Here is a 20,445-nt window from a genome sequence, read left to right as displayed (position 1 = left end):
AGCTGTGTTCACAGCAAGAAAAAGAAAACTACAAACAAAGAATGGAAGTGCTGGAATCTGGATACTTGCATCTTTGATAAGACACCTGAGACAGGCATCTTGATTAGCTTCCTTTACTCCTCAAAGCAGGAGTTTAAAATACACTTATATATTTCATCCTGGCCTACAATACTCAGAGGGCTGCTAGCTTTTACTTCTGTAGACATCTTGCCCATTGTTACAACGGATGGAAGAGTCTATTTGGCAATGAAAGCATCTGGAATGGTACCCAAAGAACCAACTGCCCTTTATCTTGTCTTTAGTGTTCAACCTCAGTTCAACAATGTTATTAGTATAGCCTCTTCGAATCTTCCCAAGATCTCTCACTATGTTGGCAGATGGTCAGGGAAAAAGAGTCACCTGATTTTCTAACTACTAACTTTGGCATTCCTTCAATACTAATTTAAATCAAGTCACACTTTTACATTTTATATATATTTAAAATTTCAATTAACTCTACATTTGCCTGTTAAATATAAAAGACAGTAACAAATAAAAATCCATAGTGGTTAAGGGACTTGTCCATAGTCATGTAATAACAGTAATACTAGTGTAGCCAGCTGTCCAATTCAAACTTTCTGATTTCTAGTTGGTGCTTTTGATCATTTTACACTAAATCATCCAACACATAGAGCCCAAATATAGTTTGTAACAGCTCCAAGACTATGCTAAACTTTGAAATGCTTGCATATGCCCTGAGTTATTGAATAAAAGTTGTTGAGATCAAGCAGTGTGCATGTGAATTACAGGATTTTATGATTAATCTAGGTTTTCAGCTAACACTATCTTGTTCTTGTTGGGAAATATTATTTTCATGTGTGTGACTTTTGTTTATGTTGCATTTGAATAACTGTGAAGCTGTGATTCTTTGCCTGTCTTTAAACACTTGACGGTCTAATAAAGAGATGAACAGCCAATAGCGAGGCAGAAGGAAGGTTAGGTGGGGCTAGTAGGCAGAGAGTATAAAAGGAAAAACAAGGCGAGAAAGAAGAGCCACAGAATGAGGAGAGGACGATGTCAGGGGCCAGCCACTCAGCTACACAGCAAGCCATGGAGAAAGAAGGGGAAAAGGTCTACAGAAATAGAAAAAGATAAAAATCCAGAGGCAAAAGTTAATTGGGATAATTTAAGACAAGAAAAGCTGGCAAGAAACAAGCCACATTAAGACTGGGCATTCGTAAGTAATAATAAGCCTCCGTGTGTGATTTATTTGGAAGCTGGGTGGTGGGCACCCCCCAAAAAAGTCAAAAGAGTAAAACATCCCACAACATGTTCTGATCTCAGTGATGGCAAAATTGAATGCTAACATCTTGACTAGAATGTAAGATCCCTAAACACTGAGGGCCAGCTGGGATGCCATTCATCTGTCTTCACTTACCATCGAATGAGGTTCTCCTGTTACCAGAGAAGCAGGACACTTCTTCTTGTCTTCATGGTAGGAATATGCCTGGGTAGCCCACTGGTCCAAGTGTCCTTCAGGAGTATGGAGGCCACAGTCTATGATGCTGGTTTCCTTCTCAAAAGGCTCACAAATCCCATCTCCCTCATACCTGTAGCAAAGGCTTGGCTCTCCTGCCAAGAAATATGTATAACATTTGAGGGATTTTTTTTAATATGTCTTTGGAGAAATGTAGTATGGTTGTTCCACCCAATTATTCTCCAGTCCACTAAAGACAATCCTGTAATGACCAGGACGCACAGTACTCACCAAAACATCAACCACCATACTCTTGGAGAAGAAGCAAAATCTAATGAAGTCATAGGAAATATTGGACTTGGGAGAGAAGGATAAAGAGAGAAGTACACTATGAACTGGTCGTAGGAAGAAAGTTGATTCCATCTTATTTGTGCTGTTTTATTTTAATAAGACAAAGTCTTGGGGAGCCCAGGCTGACACTGAACTCCTGATTCTCTTGTCTCTTGAGTGTTAGAATTATAGGCATGTGCTACCATGCCCAGCCAAGGTATTTGAGGGAATGTTGAACTAAACATGGAATATGTTAGAAATATGAGAAGCATAGAAAAAAACAAAAATAGATTTTTTTTTTTTGGATTTTCGAGACAGGGTTTCTCTGTAGTTTTTGGTGCCTGTCCTGGAACTAGCTCTTGTAGACCAGGCTGGCCTTGAACTTACAGAGATCCACCTGCCTCTGCCTCCCGAGTGCTGGGATTAAAGGTGTGCGCCACCACCGCCCAGCCTACAAAAATAGAATTTAAATAAATAATATAATATAGATATATTTGAATCCCCTTCATGGGTTTTCTTAATGTTCAATTGTTTAAGGGGGTTCTTCACCAAATTATGATTTTTAAAAAATTACTCTTACCACTGAGACATTTTTCTCTGAGCACATAACTGCTCAGAAACTGTAAGAAACTGTGCTGCAAAGACTCCAGGTCTATAGGCATCAGTTCTTTCAGCTAACAGCAACCATGAGGTTTGTAGCTTTCTTGTTATTATTGTTGCCTGTTTTATAAATGAGATAGGCAAGTCTAAATGAGTTTGTGTGACTTGAGAAGTGACCCTCACAAACTATAGGGCTTGGTTTGAGCGAGACTTAGACAATCTAGGCCCGCGCCTCTTTCAGCCTTGTACCCTGTACCACCTATACTGAAACAGAGAAGACAAACAAAACAGGAATATTTGCGGGCAACTATTGGAGGTGGAAGATGAGTTTGGATACACTGGGCAAGTCCCATCCGTCCACACAGGGCAGTTCCTACTAGGTGAACAGCATTGCTCCTTTGTGACTGGTTTCCTTCAGTGTAGAGAGCTTAGGTACACTAATAAAACTATCTATGAAATTCTACCAAAGTGTAGAATAATTAGTGTTAATAGCACAACCCAATTTCTCATTTCTACTTAAAGAAATAGGACACTGAAATAGAATCATGATTCAAAACAAATCCACACTATCCAGCACTGACTCAGTAAAACCATTTCTAAGATTTATTGTTCTTATAGCATGCTTTTTCATTTTTTCTTCTTCACAGAAACCCCACAAAGATATCCTGGTAGTTTGTCAGCTGTTCACCAATATCCTTATTATTTTCCTTTATAACTGTCTCATATGTAAGACCCTTCCATGGTAAATTTACTTTCATGCCAGTGTAAGCCACCCGCTATAGAACATGGTTCTAAGCTCATTTAAGACTTTCATCTGTAGTCTATCAAATTTATGGCACCCTCTCATCATGTGTGCATTTGAAACAACATTCCCAGAAGAGCAAGCTCTCTCTCTTTCTGCCTTTGTTATTATTTATGACAATTATATGCATAGATAATATATTTTCTATCTATAACTCAGGGACTGCTCCATCTTATTTCTTGTTTTTTTTTTTCCTTTAGCCACAGAACAAAAAAACATTATGTATTTTTGCAATTCCATAAGAAAATAATAGAACAATTTAAAATCGCACTTCCAGTGATTCCTTCCAATCTAATATTTTGAAAAGCAATGGGGTAAAATCATACACTTAGCATACGATAAAGGTATTCATCGAAAAAGATGTCTAATAGTGAAATATACCACATCAATTTAACCCAGTCAGTAACTTAAACATAAGCTTAAATATAGTACTTAAGTATAGTTAAAGTAATTGAGATATAGTCTTACTGGTGTTAGAGGCTGAGAAAAATGAGTCGAAGGATCAAATGTGATAGGAACAGCGGGAATGCTGTTCTTACGTGAAAGGCTACTTGAGCTGCATTAGAGATGGTACGGTGTTCGGAGACTGTGTGTTTATTTTCAGTGTGTGACCACTGTGTGGCTACCGAGAAGAAATGATACAAACAGAGGTGGCATTAACAAATATTTGTGCACAAAAGAGGGGGTCGATTGGTTCGGTGAACTCCGCACAGCCAGACCACATCTGGGGGATTGGATTCCTTTCTGGGCATCGACCAAACAAAGCGTGCCAGGTTGGGGTAAGTAGGAAAGGTCTGGAAACCTAATCACATGCGGGGATGTTTGGATTGGAAAGAAGAATAGTGAAGAGGCATTTCAAATATCTGAATGGGAGTCAAATAAAACAGGAAAGAATGTATCCTCTGAAGCGCCGGAGTAAGAAAACCTCACTTGATTGAATAGAAGGAAAGTGAAGTTTCAGGACCGGCTTGGCAGGGGCCTTGTATGCCTCTAGATGAGTCACTAAGATGGTCTGAGACTCACTTTACAAACTGAAAACTGGGAGAAAGAACATTTTAACAGGTAAGACCATTGTTAAATAGAATTGTATGTTTCAAGTACATTTTTCATTGCCGGAATTATGTAAGCAAAGCTGCATGCCCATATCTCAGGACTGGGTAGAAGAGACATCTCTAAAAGCAAAACTGGACTGTCCTGTACACCTGGGGGAAAATCTAGCAGATGTCAGTATTCCATAAATACTAAATATAAAATGTGATACTACTTAATATATGATACACAGCAGATTGGTGTTTGGATGGGTGGATAGCTAGACAGACGGACAGATAGGTGATACTAAGATTTTGTGTTTCACTTTTGGCTGTGAAGAGCAGAAGCATCTGTATGTTTTATGTAGTAGTTGACACCATAAAAAGTTTTATGCACTGTGATACACTATAGTATCTTAAGAATTAAGGCCCCTGAAGTTGTTACTGCTACTTAAAACAACTTTGGTGTGGGTTCTCTACTCTCAATGCACAGGAAGAGAAGTAGTCTACCTCTGAAGCACCTGTTCACGGATGCGTTCATCACAACTAGGGTGAGCCTTGTGTGCTACCTCTCAATGCCAAGGGTTTAGATATGAAGTCATCTAATTCTAACTGATAACCACTCATTCCCCAGGACAGAAAACACCAGGACCCCCTGCTGGCCTCTATGATCTCACCTGTTAAACACAGATATCAAAAGATATCTTTTTTCTACTCAGGCTTAGATTATTTCCTGACCCTAATTTCTATGTAGACTCTGCATTATTGCTTGTTTATCTAGCATGTTGGCATATGTGTGAGGACTCGAGAGAATGTCCTGGTAATATCAAGCTAGGGAGCAATACAATCTGTTAAGCATGAAATTCTAGATCTGTGCTTCTTTGACTCAAATTCTACCTAGCACTTTCAGGTAAATAAATGAAAAGAAATCACTTAATCCTTTTGTGCCTTCAGTTAGTTTCTTCTTGGTTAAAGTGAGAAATTAGTGACTATATATGTAGTATTTGGTGTTATGGCTTTATCAGTAAGCCACAAGACACTAAGAATTCACACAACAATACATTGATATATTTCTAAACATAAAACACATTCCCCCTGGACTCACCCACGCAGTTGAAGCCTTCCTCCAGTGCACACACTCGGGAGCACCCGTCTCCATTCAACAGGTCTCCATCGTCACACATTTCTCCAATACTCCTAGAAATATACATTTAGGCACATATAAAGTGACTTTTCTCTCTCGGATATCATTAATCCATTTAAGTTTTTCACTGTGCTTTAAAAATCGAAAGTTGTACAAAAAGCAAATGCTTAATAATTTACAGAAAATATTAAAAAATAAATATTTAAGGTAGATGGGAGTTTAGCAAAATGGTAGATTAGCTAGGTCAGTGGGTTGTAGGAATTCCTAGAAATCAAGTGTATTGTGGCACGGGAATATCTGGGGGAATCTTGTGGGAGACTCAAGAATGTGCCTGGCCAGGATCTTCATCAGACCTGTGACAAGTGGGGGCTTAAAAATAGTTTGTAGCTATCAATTTTGCTTAATTTATTTATTAGCTCTAGTAATTTACCAAAACAGTAGCATTACAATATGGTAATAACTAATTATAGGAAATAGAAATCAAAAAATGATCCATTTACAATGCAAATTATAAAACATGGATGAAAGAAATAGAGTAGGACAACATACACAAACATACATACACACACACACACAAAGGGTTAGTATGTAATCTTGAAATCCCACTCCTGGTTATATCCAAAAGAAATCTAATTAGTAAATCAAAAAGACATAGGTACTACAATGTTCATTGCAGCATTATTCAAAATAGCTAAGAAATGGAAATCACCTAAGTGTCAGTCACCTGATGGATGGAGAGAAATAAGGCAGCATATATATTGTAGAATATTATCCTGCCTCAAAGGAAATTGAAATTCAGTTATTTGGGACAGCATGTGTAGAACTGGAAATCATTATGTTGAGTAAAATTAAGTAGCCACACAAAGAGAGGTATCCTGTGACCTCATTCATATTGTGGATACATAAAGTTGATCTCACACACATTGAAAGTAGAATGGTGGCTAACAGAAATTGAGGAGAGCAGAGAAAAGGGAGTGACAAGGAAAGGTTTGTTGATGTGTTCTGAATTATAATTATATAGGAGCAAGCCCTGGCGTGCTTTCACTCAATGGACTGACTAAAACAAACGTGGAAAAAATTCAAGGAGCCAGAAAAGAGAATTTGAAATGTTTTTACTGGAAGAGTATGATATATGAAGAGATGGATATGTTTAATCTGTTTAAATATCATACAATGTAACAAAAACATCACATGGGATTGTGTGCAATTTTAACTGTTTTAACATAAAAGAATTTAATACATTTAAATAAAAACCACTGGCGATTTTAAACAGGAGCTGATTTTTCTGAGCACAGAGGAGCACAATACTCTAGAGACACATAGAACATCCCGAGTCAGACCCCCTCTCATAAAACAAAGCCGACAAAACAGGAAACGTTCATCAGTAAGAAGGAAGGCCTGCTCATCTGCGTCATTTTATTTTCTATTCATTTTATCGTTTTTTTCATTTAATCATTTACCTTTATGCAGATGAAGTTATAAAAGTCAGAATTTTGTGGAGTTGAATCTCCTGTTTACATAAAACTAAGAGCTTCAAGAAGCACGGCTTGTCAATGGCTCGACCAGGGTTCAAGTTATGGTTCTTATTTCCTACCACCATCTAGTGGCAAACACCATATATTACAGGGAAAAGGAAAAATGTCATTTTTTAAAAACAGTCTTTTTTATTTTACATATCAATTCCAAATGTCATTTTTGATCCTTAGTTGATGAGTAAATGTAGGATGAAGTACCTAAGTAAGTCTACAATGGGATTTCTTTCATAAAGCCTGTTATGGAAACAAATAAAACCCTTGCAGTTGAAACTCCCATGAAAAAATTAAGATTTGGCTACTATAAAGTGGTTACGACTTGCAATTTTTCTCCTTTACTTTTCAATATGTTCAATTGCTCCATATACAGAGAAATTTGGATTTCTAAAAGGTTGTCAGACCCAGGATATCACAAATAGCTCCAATCATTATTCAAAGGTAACTATGCGGATGGATTAAGAATGAGTTAGACATGAGAATGTTTATAAATAAACTAAAACTATGGTGCAGATGCAAAAACATAGTAATTATATTTTAAGTTGTCAGATGAAACTGGAGACAGGAATAAAAACATAGGAAACATAGTTGAAGAAATTATGAGGGGATGGTAGTGTGGTTGAGTGATGGAAGACTAGCCCAATTTATGGAATGCCTCTTTTCAATCCTCAGAACTGGAAAATTAAAAAATTTCACATTCCTTTTCTCCCCAAACTACACTATACATACATATATGTCATAGATTTTTGAATAATCTTTTTAAGATGTATTTATTTCTAACTTACATGCATGTTTTGCCAGGATCTATGTCTGTGCACCTAATACCCACAGAGGCCTAAACAGAGAGTCAGATACCCTGGAACTGAAGTTAGGAACAGCTGTAAGCCAGTTTATGGATTCTGGGACTTGAACCAGGTCCTTTGAAGGAGGATTTAGTACTCTTAACCACTGAGCCATTTCTCTAGCCCCTTTACAATCTTTTCATACAAAGGCAATATGGTTCATCTTAGGTGTCTAATCTATTGTGTGATATTCGGGAAGTATTTCAAAATACAATTCTTAGGTTTCCTCGTGTGTGGATAGAGGATTGGTCTACACGAGCAGTTCTCAACCTCTGGGCCACACCTCTTTGGGCATCTAACAATCCTTTCACAGGAGTTGTCTAAGACCATCAGGAAACACGGATATTTACATTAAGATTCATTATAGTAGCAAAATTACACTTATTAAGTAGCAACAAAAATAATTTTATGGTTGAGGGTCAACACACCACGAGGAATTGTATTAAAGGGCCACAGCATTAGGAAGGTGGAGAACCCCTGGTCTACACTGATGTTTCCTTGTCTTTGTTGAGAACCCCTGGTCTACATTGATTCTTCCCTTTCTGGGTGGAGAACCCCTGGTCTACACTGATATTTCCCTTTCTGGGTTGAGAACCACTGGTCTACACTGGTGTTTCCCTGTCTGGCTTTTAGGACATAGTCTTAGAAAGAGACAACTTGACAATTTTATTTTGAAGAAAATTTAAGCAAGTAACATAAGCAGATTACATATCATTTTGTGCAGTGCAGCCCAAAAGAAATCTAATGAGAGTCATCCATACAAATTTTGAAATTTCTAATGGTCACTTAAAAAGTAAAAGAAACAGATAAAAGTAGCTACAATAACTATTTCATTCAACTGAGGGTACTTAGAACATTACCATTTGAATTTTTAATCAATGGAAAATGATTGATGAGACATGTAATATTCCTTTTGTATCCCAAACACCCGAAATCTACTGCATTTAAAATTCATTTTCACTTCAATCTCACTTCAAATACTTGACCTTTACTTCAATTTTGTATTCATAGTCAAAAAAGTCAATTCATCTATCTAAGTTGTTCCAAACTTTCAAACTGTACTTCAAGGGTTTCCAGCAACTAAATTGAGTTTCAGTTTGAAAACTGAATTGCCTTAAATTACATTAAAATAATCATTGCACCTCTTATTCGCATTCACCATGTTTTGAAGTCTCGAGTGCTGCGTGGTTCAGACGGTAGGTGGACAGCAGGTCTTGAGAAAGTCAACTTCTGAATGGGCATTGCTCAAAATCTTAGGGCCTTCCCCCATGCTTAGCCTGATAGTCTTCTGTCTGGAACCAAGTGGGTTAAACAATTTGCCTGACTCCTATTTGTCTTGCGTTTTGGGGTGCCCCACACTGAAGCATAGCTGGGGTTCAGAAATGTCTACCCTTGGGCAACAGCACTGATGAGACAGTCAGGAATACAAACGGAAGCTTGAGCAGTACAGTTTGGCGTGGAATTTTGTGAGACCCAGTGACAGAGAACTGCTGCCTCTAGCTAGGCTGCTTCAAGGGACAGCAGTAACATGTCTGCCGATTAGGAAGATGGCCCTGAACTACACTCTGCTACATATGCCAAGGCAAATGTTACCACAAGGCCTTGTGGTAGCCATAGTTGGAGAGTGGGATAAGAAGAGAGCTATCACGCTGAGGATGATTAGGGAGGAGTGAGGACACATGAATGAGATTTCCATATTTAGGTGACTTCTGCTGTGTTCATATGGGAAAGAATATTTAGGGTTTACACTTTAGTGTGTGTGATGGGACACAACTATCCCGTAGCTTCAGGATCTCAGAAGACAAAGATAAACAATGTTCGGTGATCACTAGTCAGATGGAGTCCCACAAAAGGATACAGAATTGAGCATATATTTTCCTGGTCACTAAAAAATGGGTCATCTTAAGAAGATGCAGAATTTGTCAATGCATCATACTTTGCCTCCCAAATTCCCACTTTTCAGAACCTTTATATAAGGGTAGCTAGATAAGAATTGACCAGCTGTCCTGGGTTTCCTGGGACTGGATATATATCAGTGCTGAACTTGGACAAATTCCAGACAAACCAGTTTCCTCGTCTGATAACATAGGTCAATAGAAAAGGGATCCCAGGATGTTTAAGGAACCAAAGGAATCATTCCACACTTCCTTTGGTGATGTTTACAGAAATTTGCACAGTGGGTGGTGTGTCACCCTGCCCACCAATCACACCCACTTTGTAAAACTGAGCAAACAGACATTGATCTAAATTCTATCCTCCTTCAGCATTATTTAACTATCATCTATATTAATTCCTTCCCTACCTCACTGCCCTGAAGTTCCTCACTGGTGCCTTAAGGGGGCCCCAGAGAATCAGTCCTAATAGCTCAACACTCTGGGGACCAGTGCTGAATAAAACTGGGTACCCTTCAAACTATGCAGAGATTCCAGATTTGGGGATTTCTCCATGTGACTCACACAGTTCCCTGCTGCCTGTATCAAATGGAGGGCGGAGCTTCTTTGAGCAGCTGAGTACAACCCAGCTCACAGGACTCACCTTGTCACCTTCCCATCTCCACAGTAAGGGCCTCCGTGAACATGCCTCAGAGGAGGTGAAGCTTCTCCAATTTCCCCTCCAGCTTCAGCTTGTACTTGGTACTGATACATCTGCCCAGGTGTGACCTCCCTGTAGAAACCAAAGGGTTTGTGACAATCATATCTGCAAAGTGGCATGCCCTGTGTCCTTCGTAGTTAGTTCACGTGAGTTTAAGGAAACTAGTATGAGAAACAAAATGTGAGACATGCCAATTGCCTGAAACAAAGATCAGGGTTCAATCCTATGAGCAGCCCCATGTTTGCATAGATACTCATTTCTATTGCCCCATATGTTCTAAGTTAGCAAATGTATTCGTAATTGTTTGGTGAGTTAACATTTAAGGTAGTTGTTCATGAGAACCTAGGAGGATGGCATGTAGTGTTTTCAACCATGGTAACATAGAGCAATTTTTGAAAAGCCAGTAATCTATATTTTTAAAGTAACCAAACTAAGTGAAGTTGAGAATTACAGTGTGTGGGCTCTGTCAAGTTTCTTCTCAGACTTGCCCATCCCACTTTTCTTAAATGAGAACTCTTGCGTTGAAGATGCTGCACCAAGAATTTCATAGAAGAACACAAGATACAGCTCATTGCTCATGGAAGGGGTAAAAATTCCCAGTCAGAGACACATTAAACTGAACTTTATCTCCAAATACCAAGAATGGAGTTGGTACAGTTGACCTGAGAGATGGAAGGAATTTATCATACACTTAATACAGACCAGTAGTAGGAAAGGGGCTCGTGAATGGAGCTGCTGATTTCAAAGATAAATTCTGCCTCATCTTAATTTTGTCCAGTGCTTGTCCTGATTGGAAAAGTATCCCCCAAGTCAAGATAGGAAACAAGTATTTAGGATGACACGATCTCAAATAATTATTGAGGCTGCCATGAGTGGCCAGTGTGAATCTCCTGCCAAGACTCTCTTTTCTTTAACAGACTCTTTAAAACAACCACAGAGTCACCACCCCACAATCTGATGCAGCAACCAGCAAATAGGAAATGTCTTGGGGTTTCCAAAATACCTTTCAAATCATTTATATTGGCTTTTAGGCATTTTAATAGGAAAAACACCTAAATATTAAAGACTATTAAATTTCCAAATTAGTTTTCCCTTTTGAGAAAGGAACCCTCTCTGCAGAATGCCAACTGCTGTTTCTAAAGCAAACCCAATTTTATCCCAATCAATACTGGCAGTTGGTTTCCTTTTTTGGGTGGTTTCTTCTTGTCCAACCATACTTAAACGTCTTACGCATCTCTGTGGCTGGGAAAAGGATTGGATGGAAATATTATTGGGCATTTACTCTTCTTATGGGGAGAACATGGCAGCAAGTACCCCAGGCCTCCCATGCCCTGAGTCTGTGAAAGGTAGTGTTCTGAAGATGAAGTCAGTTGAAAATGGAGTTTGAACCCTGGGACTTACATCTACTAGCTCCCTAACTAAGGGTAGGGCAAGCTTTAATTTTCTGTCTACAAAACAGGATATTATTGACCTTAAACATTTGTGTGTGGCTATAACTATATTCCAAGCACCATATCAACTGCCCGGCTATAGATGTGAAACCATGCTTTGCTTTTCTTTTTAATCTGTCTCATTATTGCTTTCAACTTACATTTATTTTTAACCACTTTTCAATCTTCTGATGGCAAAGATGCAAACAATCATGAAAAGAAAAATGCACTGGGGCGTGAACTGGACATTTGGAAGCTTTCTAGGTTTTATAGCAGTGGAGGGTTGCTGAATGTCTACCTCAGCCAGGATGCATACATCTAGGGTCTGTGTGATGGCTATCTCTCCTTTTGAAGAAAGAGAGTTCATTATTTGAGTCTGAAACTTTTCATGCAACTTTACAGAACATTACCAAGAGTCGTTTCCAGCAGAGACTTGAAAACGACAAATGATGTGGAATTTGCCCTCCCTGTTTCAAGGAACACTCCTGGAAATAGCCTTTCATCTATGAGAAGCCCAGGGTCAGGACTGAGTGTGAGGGAAAGGATCCTCACATTCCCAGTCATGTCAACTGCCTCCACAAGGACCCCAGTACATGTATGATGTCATCCTGGGATTAAGCAAACAATCAAGAGGACATTACCCAGCCCATGCATAGAACAATGCAATCAAGATTTTTATTGTAATCTGATCATTTCTAAGATGGAAAAATCACCTAATAGGATCTCCTCTGATAAAACTTTATTGTACCCTGTTGTGCCCTCTAGGAAGTCTCTAAGAAGACTATGAAGTAGGGGGATTTGCCTTTGGTTATACCAGCATCTAAGACAGGCACCCAATTTTTACATTAGACTGTGTCTTCAACACCAAGCACACTGTGCCAGGAGTACAGCAGAACTCAACAAATGTTGAAGGAAAGATGTCAAATAAATTAAGTGAAAACTAGAAACAAAAGAAAGAAGAAAGGGAGAAGGAGAATAAGAAAAGGAAGGAAATGTGGACATACATATGGATAAATCATGAAGCTGTGTTTAGCATCTGAGAGACCTGTGACCTTTTAGTGAAGCTATGGAAGAACTGGCTATAACTTAGAAATTATGAGAGCTACGCTATATTATTGGAAAGCTACAAGAAGGAATCTAGAATAGAATTGCTTCAAGACAGAAATGTGTCATTCTGATCAACTTTAGTATCAATAGCAATAGGTCAACTGAAAGCCCTCACGCACTAGCTTCTCCATCAGCATAATGACGACTTTAGCAGTCGTAGTACTTGCTTTCCCTTTTCTGTGAAATATTTTCTCTAAAAGCATACATATCAGAATATTAAAGAGCAGAAGAAGAGATAGCCAAATTGAAGACAAGATCCTGGAAGTCCCATGGTTTGGGAGATTCTGCTGCCCAACTTACATGTCTGTGAACTTCCTGTGTGGGTGTGTCACCACCATGGGCAGGCCACTGGAAAAAGGAGGCTCTCGGAGTACCTGATAACTCACAGGCCTGCATCCAGAGCACAGGGAGCTATGGGGCTGAGAAGTCAGGAGAGCAGCATCAATTTCCATTCGTTCATCAAACGTGTAGACTTTCACTCCCAAGACCTTCCCATCCACGTGGAGTTTGATGGTGAGCGGCGTGTCACAAAAAGTGTTCAAGGGACCAAGGTGTACAGATTCCTTGAGTTCTAGCAAGATCTCTATGTCAAAGAGTGCCTGGGAAGAGTTCATGGAGAGGTAAGTGACCCAGAGTGTGAGGGTATCAGCTTGGACCGGGTGTTGGAAAAGCAGCTCCAAGCTGCAGCCTTCTGCTGGGCAGGGCACAGTCATATTCATGTGGTACAGGTGGAGCTCAGGACTCCAAGCCTGCAAGCTAGGCTCACAGGGTTGATCCACATCAGGAGGCCCTAGGGAGATGAGAGAAAAGTTATGTCAGGAACAACCATTAAAAGAGTGAAAAAGAACAGTCCATCTCAGCAGTCAGAGGATGAAGGAGACTTCAGAATTCTAACAGAAAGCTCATCACTTTGTGGATTTTCTCTTAAGTGCTCTCTTTTGAAAAGATTCATTTATAACCAGTCTTGTCAATCACTTCTACCTGGCTTTCTCCTTGAGGGTCTATCACTTGAATAACTGACTATAAGCCCAAGGTGACATTAGGTGATCATTACAGATTCATATATCATTATTGTTGTTTTTCTTGTCACAATCAGGACTAAAGTTAATTCAAATCGACTGTTTCTAATACACATTTCTCAGCAGTTTTGTGGATCTTAATACCTACGGGGGGGAGGATGACCAGAAGATTATGATTAGGTATGCATCAAAAATGATGTTGAGGAGTTAGGCATAATAAACACTCTTTTTAAATTCCAGAACTTGGGAGGCATAAGCAGGTGGATCCCTGAGTTCAAGGTCATGATGGCCTACAGAACTATTTCTAGGACAGCCAAGGCTACACAAAGAAACCCTGTCTTGAAAAAATTAACTATAACAACAAACAGCAGCAACAGAACAAACCCATCCATCAACCAAACAAACAAAAACAGGGGAAGGCAAAAGTCAAGGCCTTTCTTGAGAAAGGCTAGAAGCCATGTCCATAGCATTTTCTGCACTGGTATGGAAAAGCCTGCTGTTGGAATTTGTCTTCTGGATCCTGATATACGTATGTGAGTGAGTATGTGACTGTTCGAGAATTTAGGGGAGGGACAGGAAATGAAATAACGAAAAACATCTTCTCCCTTCTAGAGCTTAGCTTAGATCACATTCACAGCACAACCAGTACCAGTGATTAATAGACTCATAAAATAGCGTAGATGAGAACGATCCGTGTGGAACACCTAGTCCACCCTGCCCCCACCCAGACTTGCTCAGCCAGCTCATGAGTGTGCTCTGCAATGTGTTCTCTATTACTCTCTGATAAAGAGGAGTAAGCACTTAGCTTGCAGCATCATGCACCAAAGCTGCTTCGGGGACTAGGAGACACATACAACATTTCTGGCCCTAGTTCACCCTGAGGTTACTCTTGAGAAGGACTGACTTCTCAGTCCTTCTGTGTTAAGTCTTCCATTCCTTACAGCCATGGGACGTTCATATTATACCAATAGAGGACACTCAGCATGCAGAAGCACCAGCAGTGTTTCCAAGACCTTGGAAATCTTCAGCAAACCCTCTTTCACCCATGTACAAAAACACACAAACATAAACCATTGATTTATCCAATACCCATGCTCAGTGGACACAAAGATATTTATGCAAAAATCCATGGTACTTTACCTACAGCCTCCTCTGGAGTCCAGTAACCTGAAGAGTCACACACCCGCCCCGAGGAAGCCTTGTATACATACTGATGAAATGTCCCATCTTCAGTACAGGCATCACATGTACTGCCAGGGGCCCTGGGAAGAGGAAGCATGAAGAAGGGAGTGTTCTTCTGTTGAACTAGGGAAAAGAAACCAGGAAGACTCTGGAGAAGAAAGGTGTCACTGGTGAATCAGACCCAGGGGGACAACAGAGCACAATTATCATTGCAATTCATGTTCTTCTTTTAGACAAGCCATAAGAAAGTTCAAGGTCAGAAAAGAAGAAAGTTGAACAGGGTCATGAAGAAACCTCTGAGATGCAAGGGACCTCTTGTCCCAGAATCATTAACCAAAAAACAAGCTTATTTTCCTGAACCATATAAACCCCCTTTCTATGGTAAGAAAGGTACAGAATAAATATACCTGCCTAATAAAACAATGGGTGTCAGGATGAATTCACTATCTATGTGTTCTGGATCTTTTAATCCCCTACTTTTACTTACAGGCATAAAGTAGAGTGTGGCGGGTAATACCCCTTGATTCTCCATTGCCCATAGCAATGGATGGTAATTCTTACCAGCACTGGGTGGCATCACAGAGTAGCTCCAGCCTTACATCCTGCAGTTTCTTCATACACTTTATATTTCTAGCACAAGTTCCAACACACTATGATTCAAATTCTCCATGCTCTTCACATAACTCCACAGCACACGTGTTCTTTCAACGATCCAATGGGCTTTTCAAACATCCTTGCTTTGCAAACTCCTACTTTACACATTCAGATGTGGCTTTTGCCGGGGTGTCTACCTTTGCTCCTCTGAGACTCTGGCCCCTGCTTCTCTAGACACACCCCTATAGTTGTCCTCTTTCTCAGGACACTGCTATGTCATGCTGCAAATTGACAGCCATCCTCTTTCGACTCCCGGGTCTGTGAGTGTATCTGGGCCTGCCTGCTCAATTCTTATTGTGTCCATAAGAATGAGAACATGACTGGCTTCAGCAATCCCTCTGGAGATGTCTATGAGATGATTCAGTCTATGAAGAGGTTTTACAAGCATCACACATGGAGTAACCAGACTATGTAGAGATAACTATACTGAGTAACAAGGCCAACTGCTTTCTGAGCATTCTCTCTCTCTCTCTCTCTCTCTCTCTCTCTCTCTCTCTCTCTCTCTCTCTCTCTCATACTTGGAATGTTTTCAGAAGCCCCCTTGTGAACAGCATATCTGAAATGCTAACCTAAAATCAAGGCAGTATCCCAACAGAACATATGAATAGCAGGTTAGTATCTTACAATACACTACTAAAACCATCTTATTACCCAATGGCAATAATACTGACAGGAAGCACCTTACATAACCCGGCCTTGTGTTTTTCACAACTTCTTCCTAACCCTTGTGAGGACACCATGCTTACAAATGAGAAGACTGGAGCTCAGAAACCTTGAGGTCAGTTGCCCAAAGTCACAGGCTGCTTTATCCCTTTGAGCAAGTTTCCAAATAGCATCTCGTTAGTGTTCAGTATTTTGGCAACTAAAGGGTGGAGTTAAGACCCACCCTTTGATCCCATCAGTACTTTTTCTAGCGTGAACACAGTTCCAAACCACATTTTCCTGATGCACTTGCCCTTCCGGGGCAGCTGCAGAGTGCGTAGCTGGGGCTCTTCTCTGACATAAGGATTCCAAATACCTACAAGGGTGGAGTAAACATAACTCTAGGCATGACACAAATTGCTGGGCATGTGACGTGAGTCTCTCCAACACACGTGCTAGGAGGCCTCAAAACTAGCCCACCTAGGTGGGAAAAGGGAGCAAAGTGCACTCTTTGCTGCCAGCAGACTCTCAGCAAGCCAGTTCTGATGTCTGCTTTATCGTAAGGCTTGTACCAGAGAGAGAATTGAAAGATTAAATTGTTTACACGTGTTACATAAACTGATGTAAAACTCGGGTTTGCATGTACCCACACAGGACGGTCCTGCCAGAGCTGCACAAGGTCACACTTGCAGGAAGATGACTCTCAGACACATTGCGTAGATGCGTGCCGAGTCACTGACGGGGGCCCACGGGAACCTGGGTGCTGATAACGGTGCAAACTATTCTGCAGTGTTGGGAGTGAGAAATGATGTCATGACTAAGTGCGAGTCACGGAATGAAGCTTTCAAGAAACTGTGACTCTCACTTTGAAAAATAACCCGCTGTGTCCTCATCTCTCCTTATCTGCCCCAACCCCAGGCTTTCATTAAATCCAAAGTGTGTGAGGACATGCTCCAGGGCCATTCGTTCCTTCGCTGGACCCAGATAGTCATAGTGAACTGTTGTACGAAGAAGAGTCACTGTCCTATGGCCCTACACTTGTGAGTATGTGGACAATACTAACTGGACCTAATGGGTTATTTTAAAATAATTAGTAAAGGCACTAAATTGAGAAAAATTAAAGAGTAGATGTTTACCTGCTAAATGGGAAAGAAAGCATAAAAGTCAAACATTCATCTGTCTGTGTTCCTCATTTCTGGATTTCCCCCAGAAACACCTGTTGTGGGGTCTTGAAAGGAGTTTCTCACTCACTTGTGAGGACTACACAAGGCAGGTGAAGCCAGATGTCTCACAGTGTCCCCGTGTAACAGGGGAAAGATGCTCTCCTGTTAGTTAGCATCTGGGTATAGGCTTCCATAGAGCCACATCTACATGGGTCAAAGGAACCTTTTCAGTTCAACCATATGCCTCATTGTCAGCATCCTCTCTCTCTCTCTCTCTCTCTCTCTCTCTCTCTCTCTCTCTCTCTCTCTCTCTCTAATAAAGAATTCCAGAGATTTAGTTCTATAAGTAAACAGAAGAAGAATGACAGCTGGCTTCAGGTGCTGTGATTTTCTTCGGTGAGTATGTATTAAGTGTCTACTATGGCAGTCCCAGAGGGGAAAATACAAAAGCACTAGTTGCCAGTAGAGGGGGCAAGTAAGAGCAGAGAGTAACCACTCTAGACAGTGGCCCTCAGGCTGACCACAGGGTTCAGCTGGAGGCAGATTCAGCATTAGAAATGCTGAGTTGAGTTTGTATACACCCACACTTTCTCTTTTCACCCAAGAACTGACCGAAGAAACATGATCTGCTTCCCTTTCCCCAGTCACCAGTGTCCAAGAAGCAAGCCTTACCCTGCAGAGGAACACCTGGTTAAGACAGATGGACCATGCTTTGCCAATTCTGCCAGGCCATCCTTGTGTGGTATAAACACACATGACGAGCCTCTGGCTCCCATGAGACACCCTTAGCGCATTGCTAAGGAGCTGAGCCCAGAGCAGGCTCAGGAGGTGTCCCTGGACAGCCCTGTACATGTTTACATCCCAATAGGCATTCCCCTCATTTTATAGTTTTTTTTCCCTGTTTGGCAATGATTCCAAGACAATGGAGCACCCCTCTCACCTGTCATAGACCACCCCACTAATAGGAGGCAGCCAGTGGATAGTGAGGGACGTGTGGTTTTGCCCAATAACCATGGGTGGGATAGGAATGGGGGTGGGCTTTCTGCTTTCGCTCCATTGCTGGTATACAAGGTCCAAATAGCAATGCATCCGGGCCACCTGGTTAGGGGTGAAGCTGTCGGTACACTCATCATCTGTGGAGACAAAAGAAGATGCAAAGGCTGAACCTGTACCAGGGTCTCAAGGCAAGGCAAACATCTCACTCCATTCTCATTATTCCTAGTGCCCCACATTTTGCATTTATTACACTCGGTAAAGAAATTCTTTCTTCTCTAGAAAGTCAGGTGAGGGAGAGGAATAGCAGAGACATAGAACTTGCTTTTTTCTGAAGCAATCTCATTACTATATTCTCGGCTTATCCTAGGATGAGACTCTGCTCATAAAGTCATAGGATTGTCTGAAGACAGTGGTTCTCAACCTTCCTAATGTCACAACCCTTTCATACAGTTCCTCATGTTGTGGGGACCCCAACCATAAATTGTTTTCTTTGCTACTGTATAACTGTAATTTTTACTACTGATTTGAATAATAATGTAAAGAACTGATAGGCAAGGTATCTGATATATGACCACCCCACAGTTGGAGAGCCACTGTTCCAGACTGACAGCTGCAGTGTGCTTTGTCACTTGAGGTGTCTTGAGTCTACCACAAGATGGCAGTTTTCAGCAGAGGGTCTCTTCACCCTGTCATCATGCCGTAGGAATATTCACTGGAGCTGCTCCGGAGCAGCAGCCGAACCGTCAAGGAAACTTCAGGGATGGGAATGATGGCTCCAGTCTTTCTTTCAGAGTTAGCAAAATCAGTGTATTCATTATTCAAGCCATGAAGTTGAACAGGAGTGATCTTTATTTCATATGTTTTTCTATTTTGAGTAGACCAAAAACCCTGCATCTGCTTCTCAACACTGTCTCTGCCACACTTAAAGGTGGAACTTAAGGAGGCTCTGCTCCTAGACGCTGCATCTCCAAGGCCACGTAGTCCTGGCTAAGGGCAAAAGAGCTGTTGATGCTGATGAACTCAATTTATTGTTCACAACAATGAAATTTGGAGGGAAACATCTTAAGAGGCCACAGGGAGACCCAGCTAGCTCATTGTTCTCTCTTACCTGCAAAGTCATGAGCAGGGCTGGTATTTGCCTTTTAGTAAAGCATGGAACTAAAAATTAACATTCCTTCATCCTTGGCATAGGTGATCAAATCAAATTAGTTGTCAATTTTAATTATAATTATGCCCATTATTAGAAGAATACTTAGTGTTACTTTTTGCCAGAAATAAGGAAGGTCTGATAGATACACTGGTAAGGTGGATGATCCAGGAGACATTCCCCAAAAAGGACAAGACCACACAATACAGTTTTCCTCAGGACCAACAATGTACCCATTTTTTTTTAAAAAAAATCATTTTGGGTTAAAGTACATGAAGGGTAAGCTAGAATTCAATGTTGTGCTGGTAAAAGAGGATCTGATTTTTTTTCACAGTGTAAGATAAAAGGTTTTAAGCACCTCAGTTAATCAAGTCAATTTGTTAACTATCTGTAAAAGTGCTGAAGGGACATCTACACCCAAAGACCTGTCACTTACCACTGTCAGACTAGACAGTCTTCAGGGAAATGCCTTCATGAAAGTGATCACATTGTAAAGCCTGGAAGAGATCTCAAGGGGATTGTTTTGACTTGGTCCCATTTTAACTATGCATGATACAAATGTGTTTCACTTTCAAACTCTAATGGAAGAGAGTCCACTCAACAAGACCACAATACCTCAACATTTTTGTCAAATCCTTCAAACACATGGAAAATAAAGGACTATCCAACACAAAATATCCTTCTGGGACATGAACCTCCCTGACTCCCTTTAACTACACACACCCTCCCAATTCCTAATGACACTTACGTGACCTTAAGACAAAACAAAGCATAAAGTCTGT

The 20,445-nt window shown here is 40.6% G+C and overlaps 1 protein-coding gene across 1 annotated transcript in view; it reads right to left on the bottom strand.

The window, feature by feature from the left end:
- Positions 1 to 20,445, bottom strand: part of Pappa2 (pappalysin 2) — a 240,885-nt gene that overhangs the window by 126,416 nt on the left and 94,024 nt on the right. The window contains exons 5-10 of the mRNA XM_048421621.3: positions 18,461 to 18,653; positions 15,020 to 15,141; positions 13,161 to 13,650; positions 10,267 to 10,395; positions 5,322 to 5,413; positions 1,418 to 1,611 (exon numbers count right to left, since the gene is read on the bottom strand). Of these exons, the coding sequence (XP_048277578.3) occupies positions 1,418 to 1,611; positions 5,322 to 5,413; positions 10,267 to 10,395; positions 13,161 to 13,650; positions 15,020 to 15,141; positions 18,461 to 18,653 (1,220 nt within the window). The remainder of the gene's footprint in view (positions 1 to 1,417; positions 1,612 to 5,321; positions 5,414 to 10,266; positions 10,396 to 13,160; positions 13,651 to 15,019; positions 15,142 to 18,460; positions 18,654 to 20,445) is intronic.

The sequence above is a fragment of the Myodes glareolus genome, chromosome 5, assembly GCF_982192425.1.
Source record: "Myodes glareolus chromosome 5, mMyoGla1.1, whole genome shotgun sequence".
In the NCBI taxonomy this organism is placed as follows: domain Eukaryota; kingdom Metazoa; phylum Chordata; class Mammalia; order Rodentia; family Cricetidae; genus Myodes; species Myodes glareolus.
Note: the sequence above shows the minus strand (reverse complement) of the source record. Positions and strands in the feature narration are given on the sequence as shown.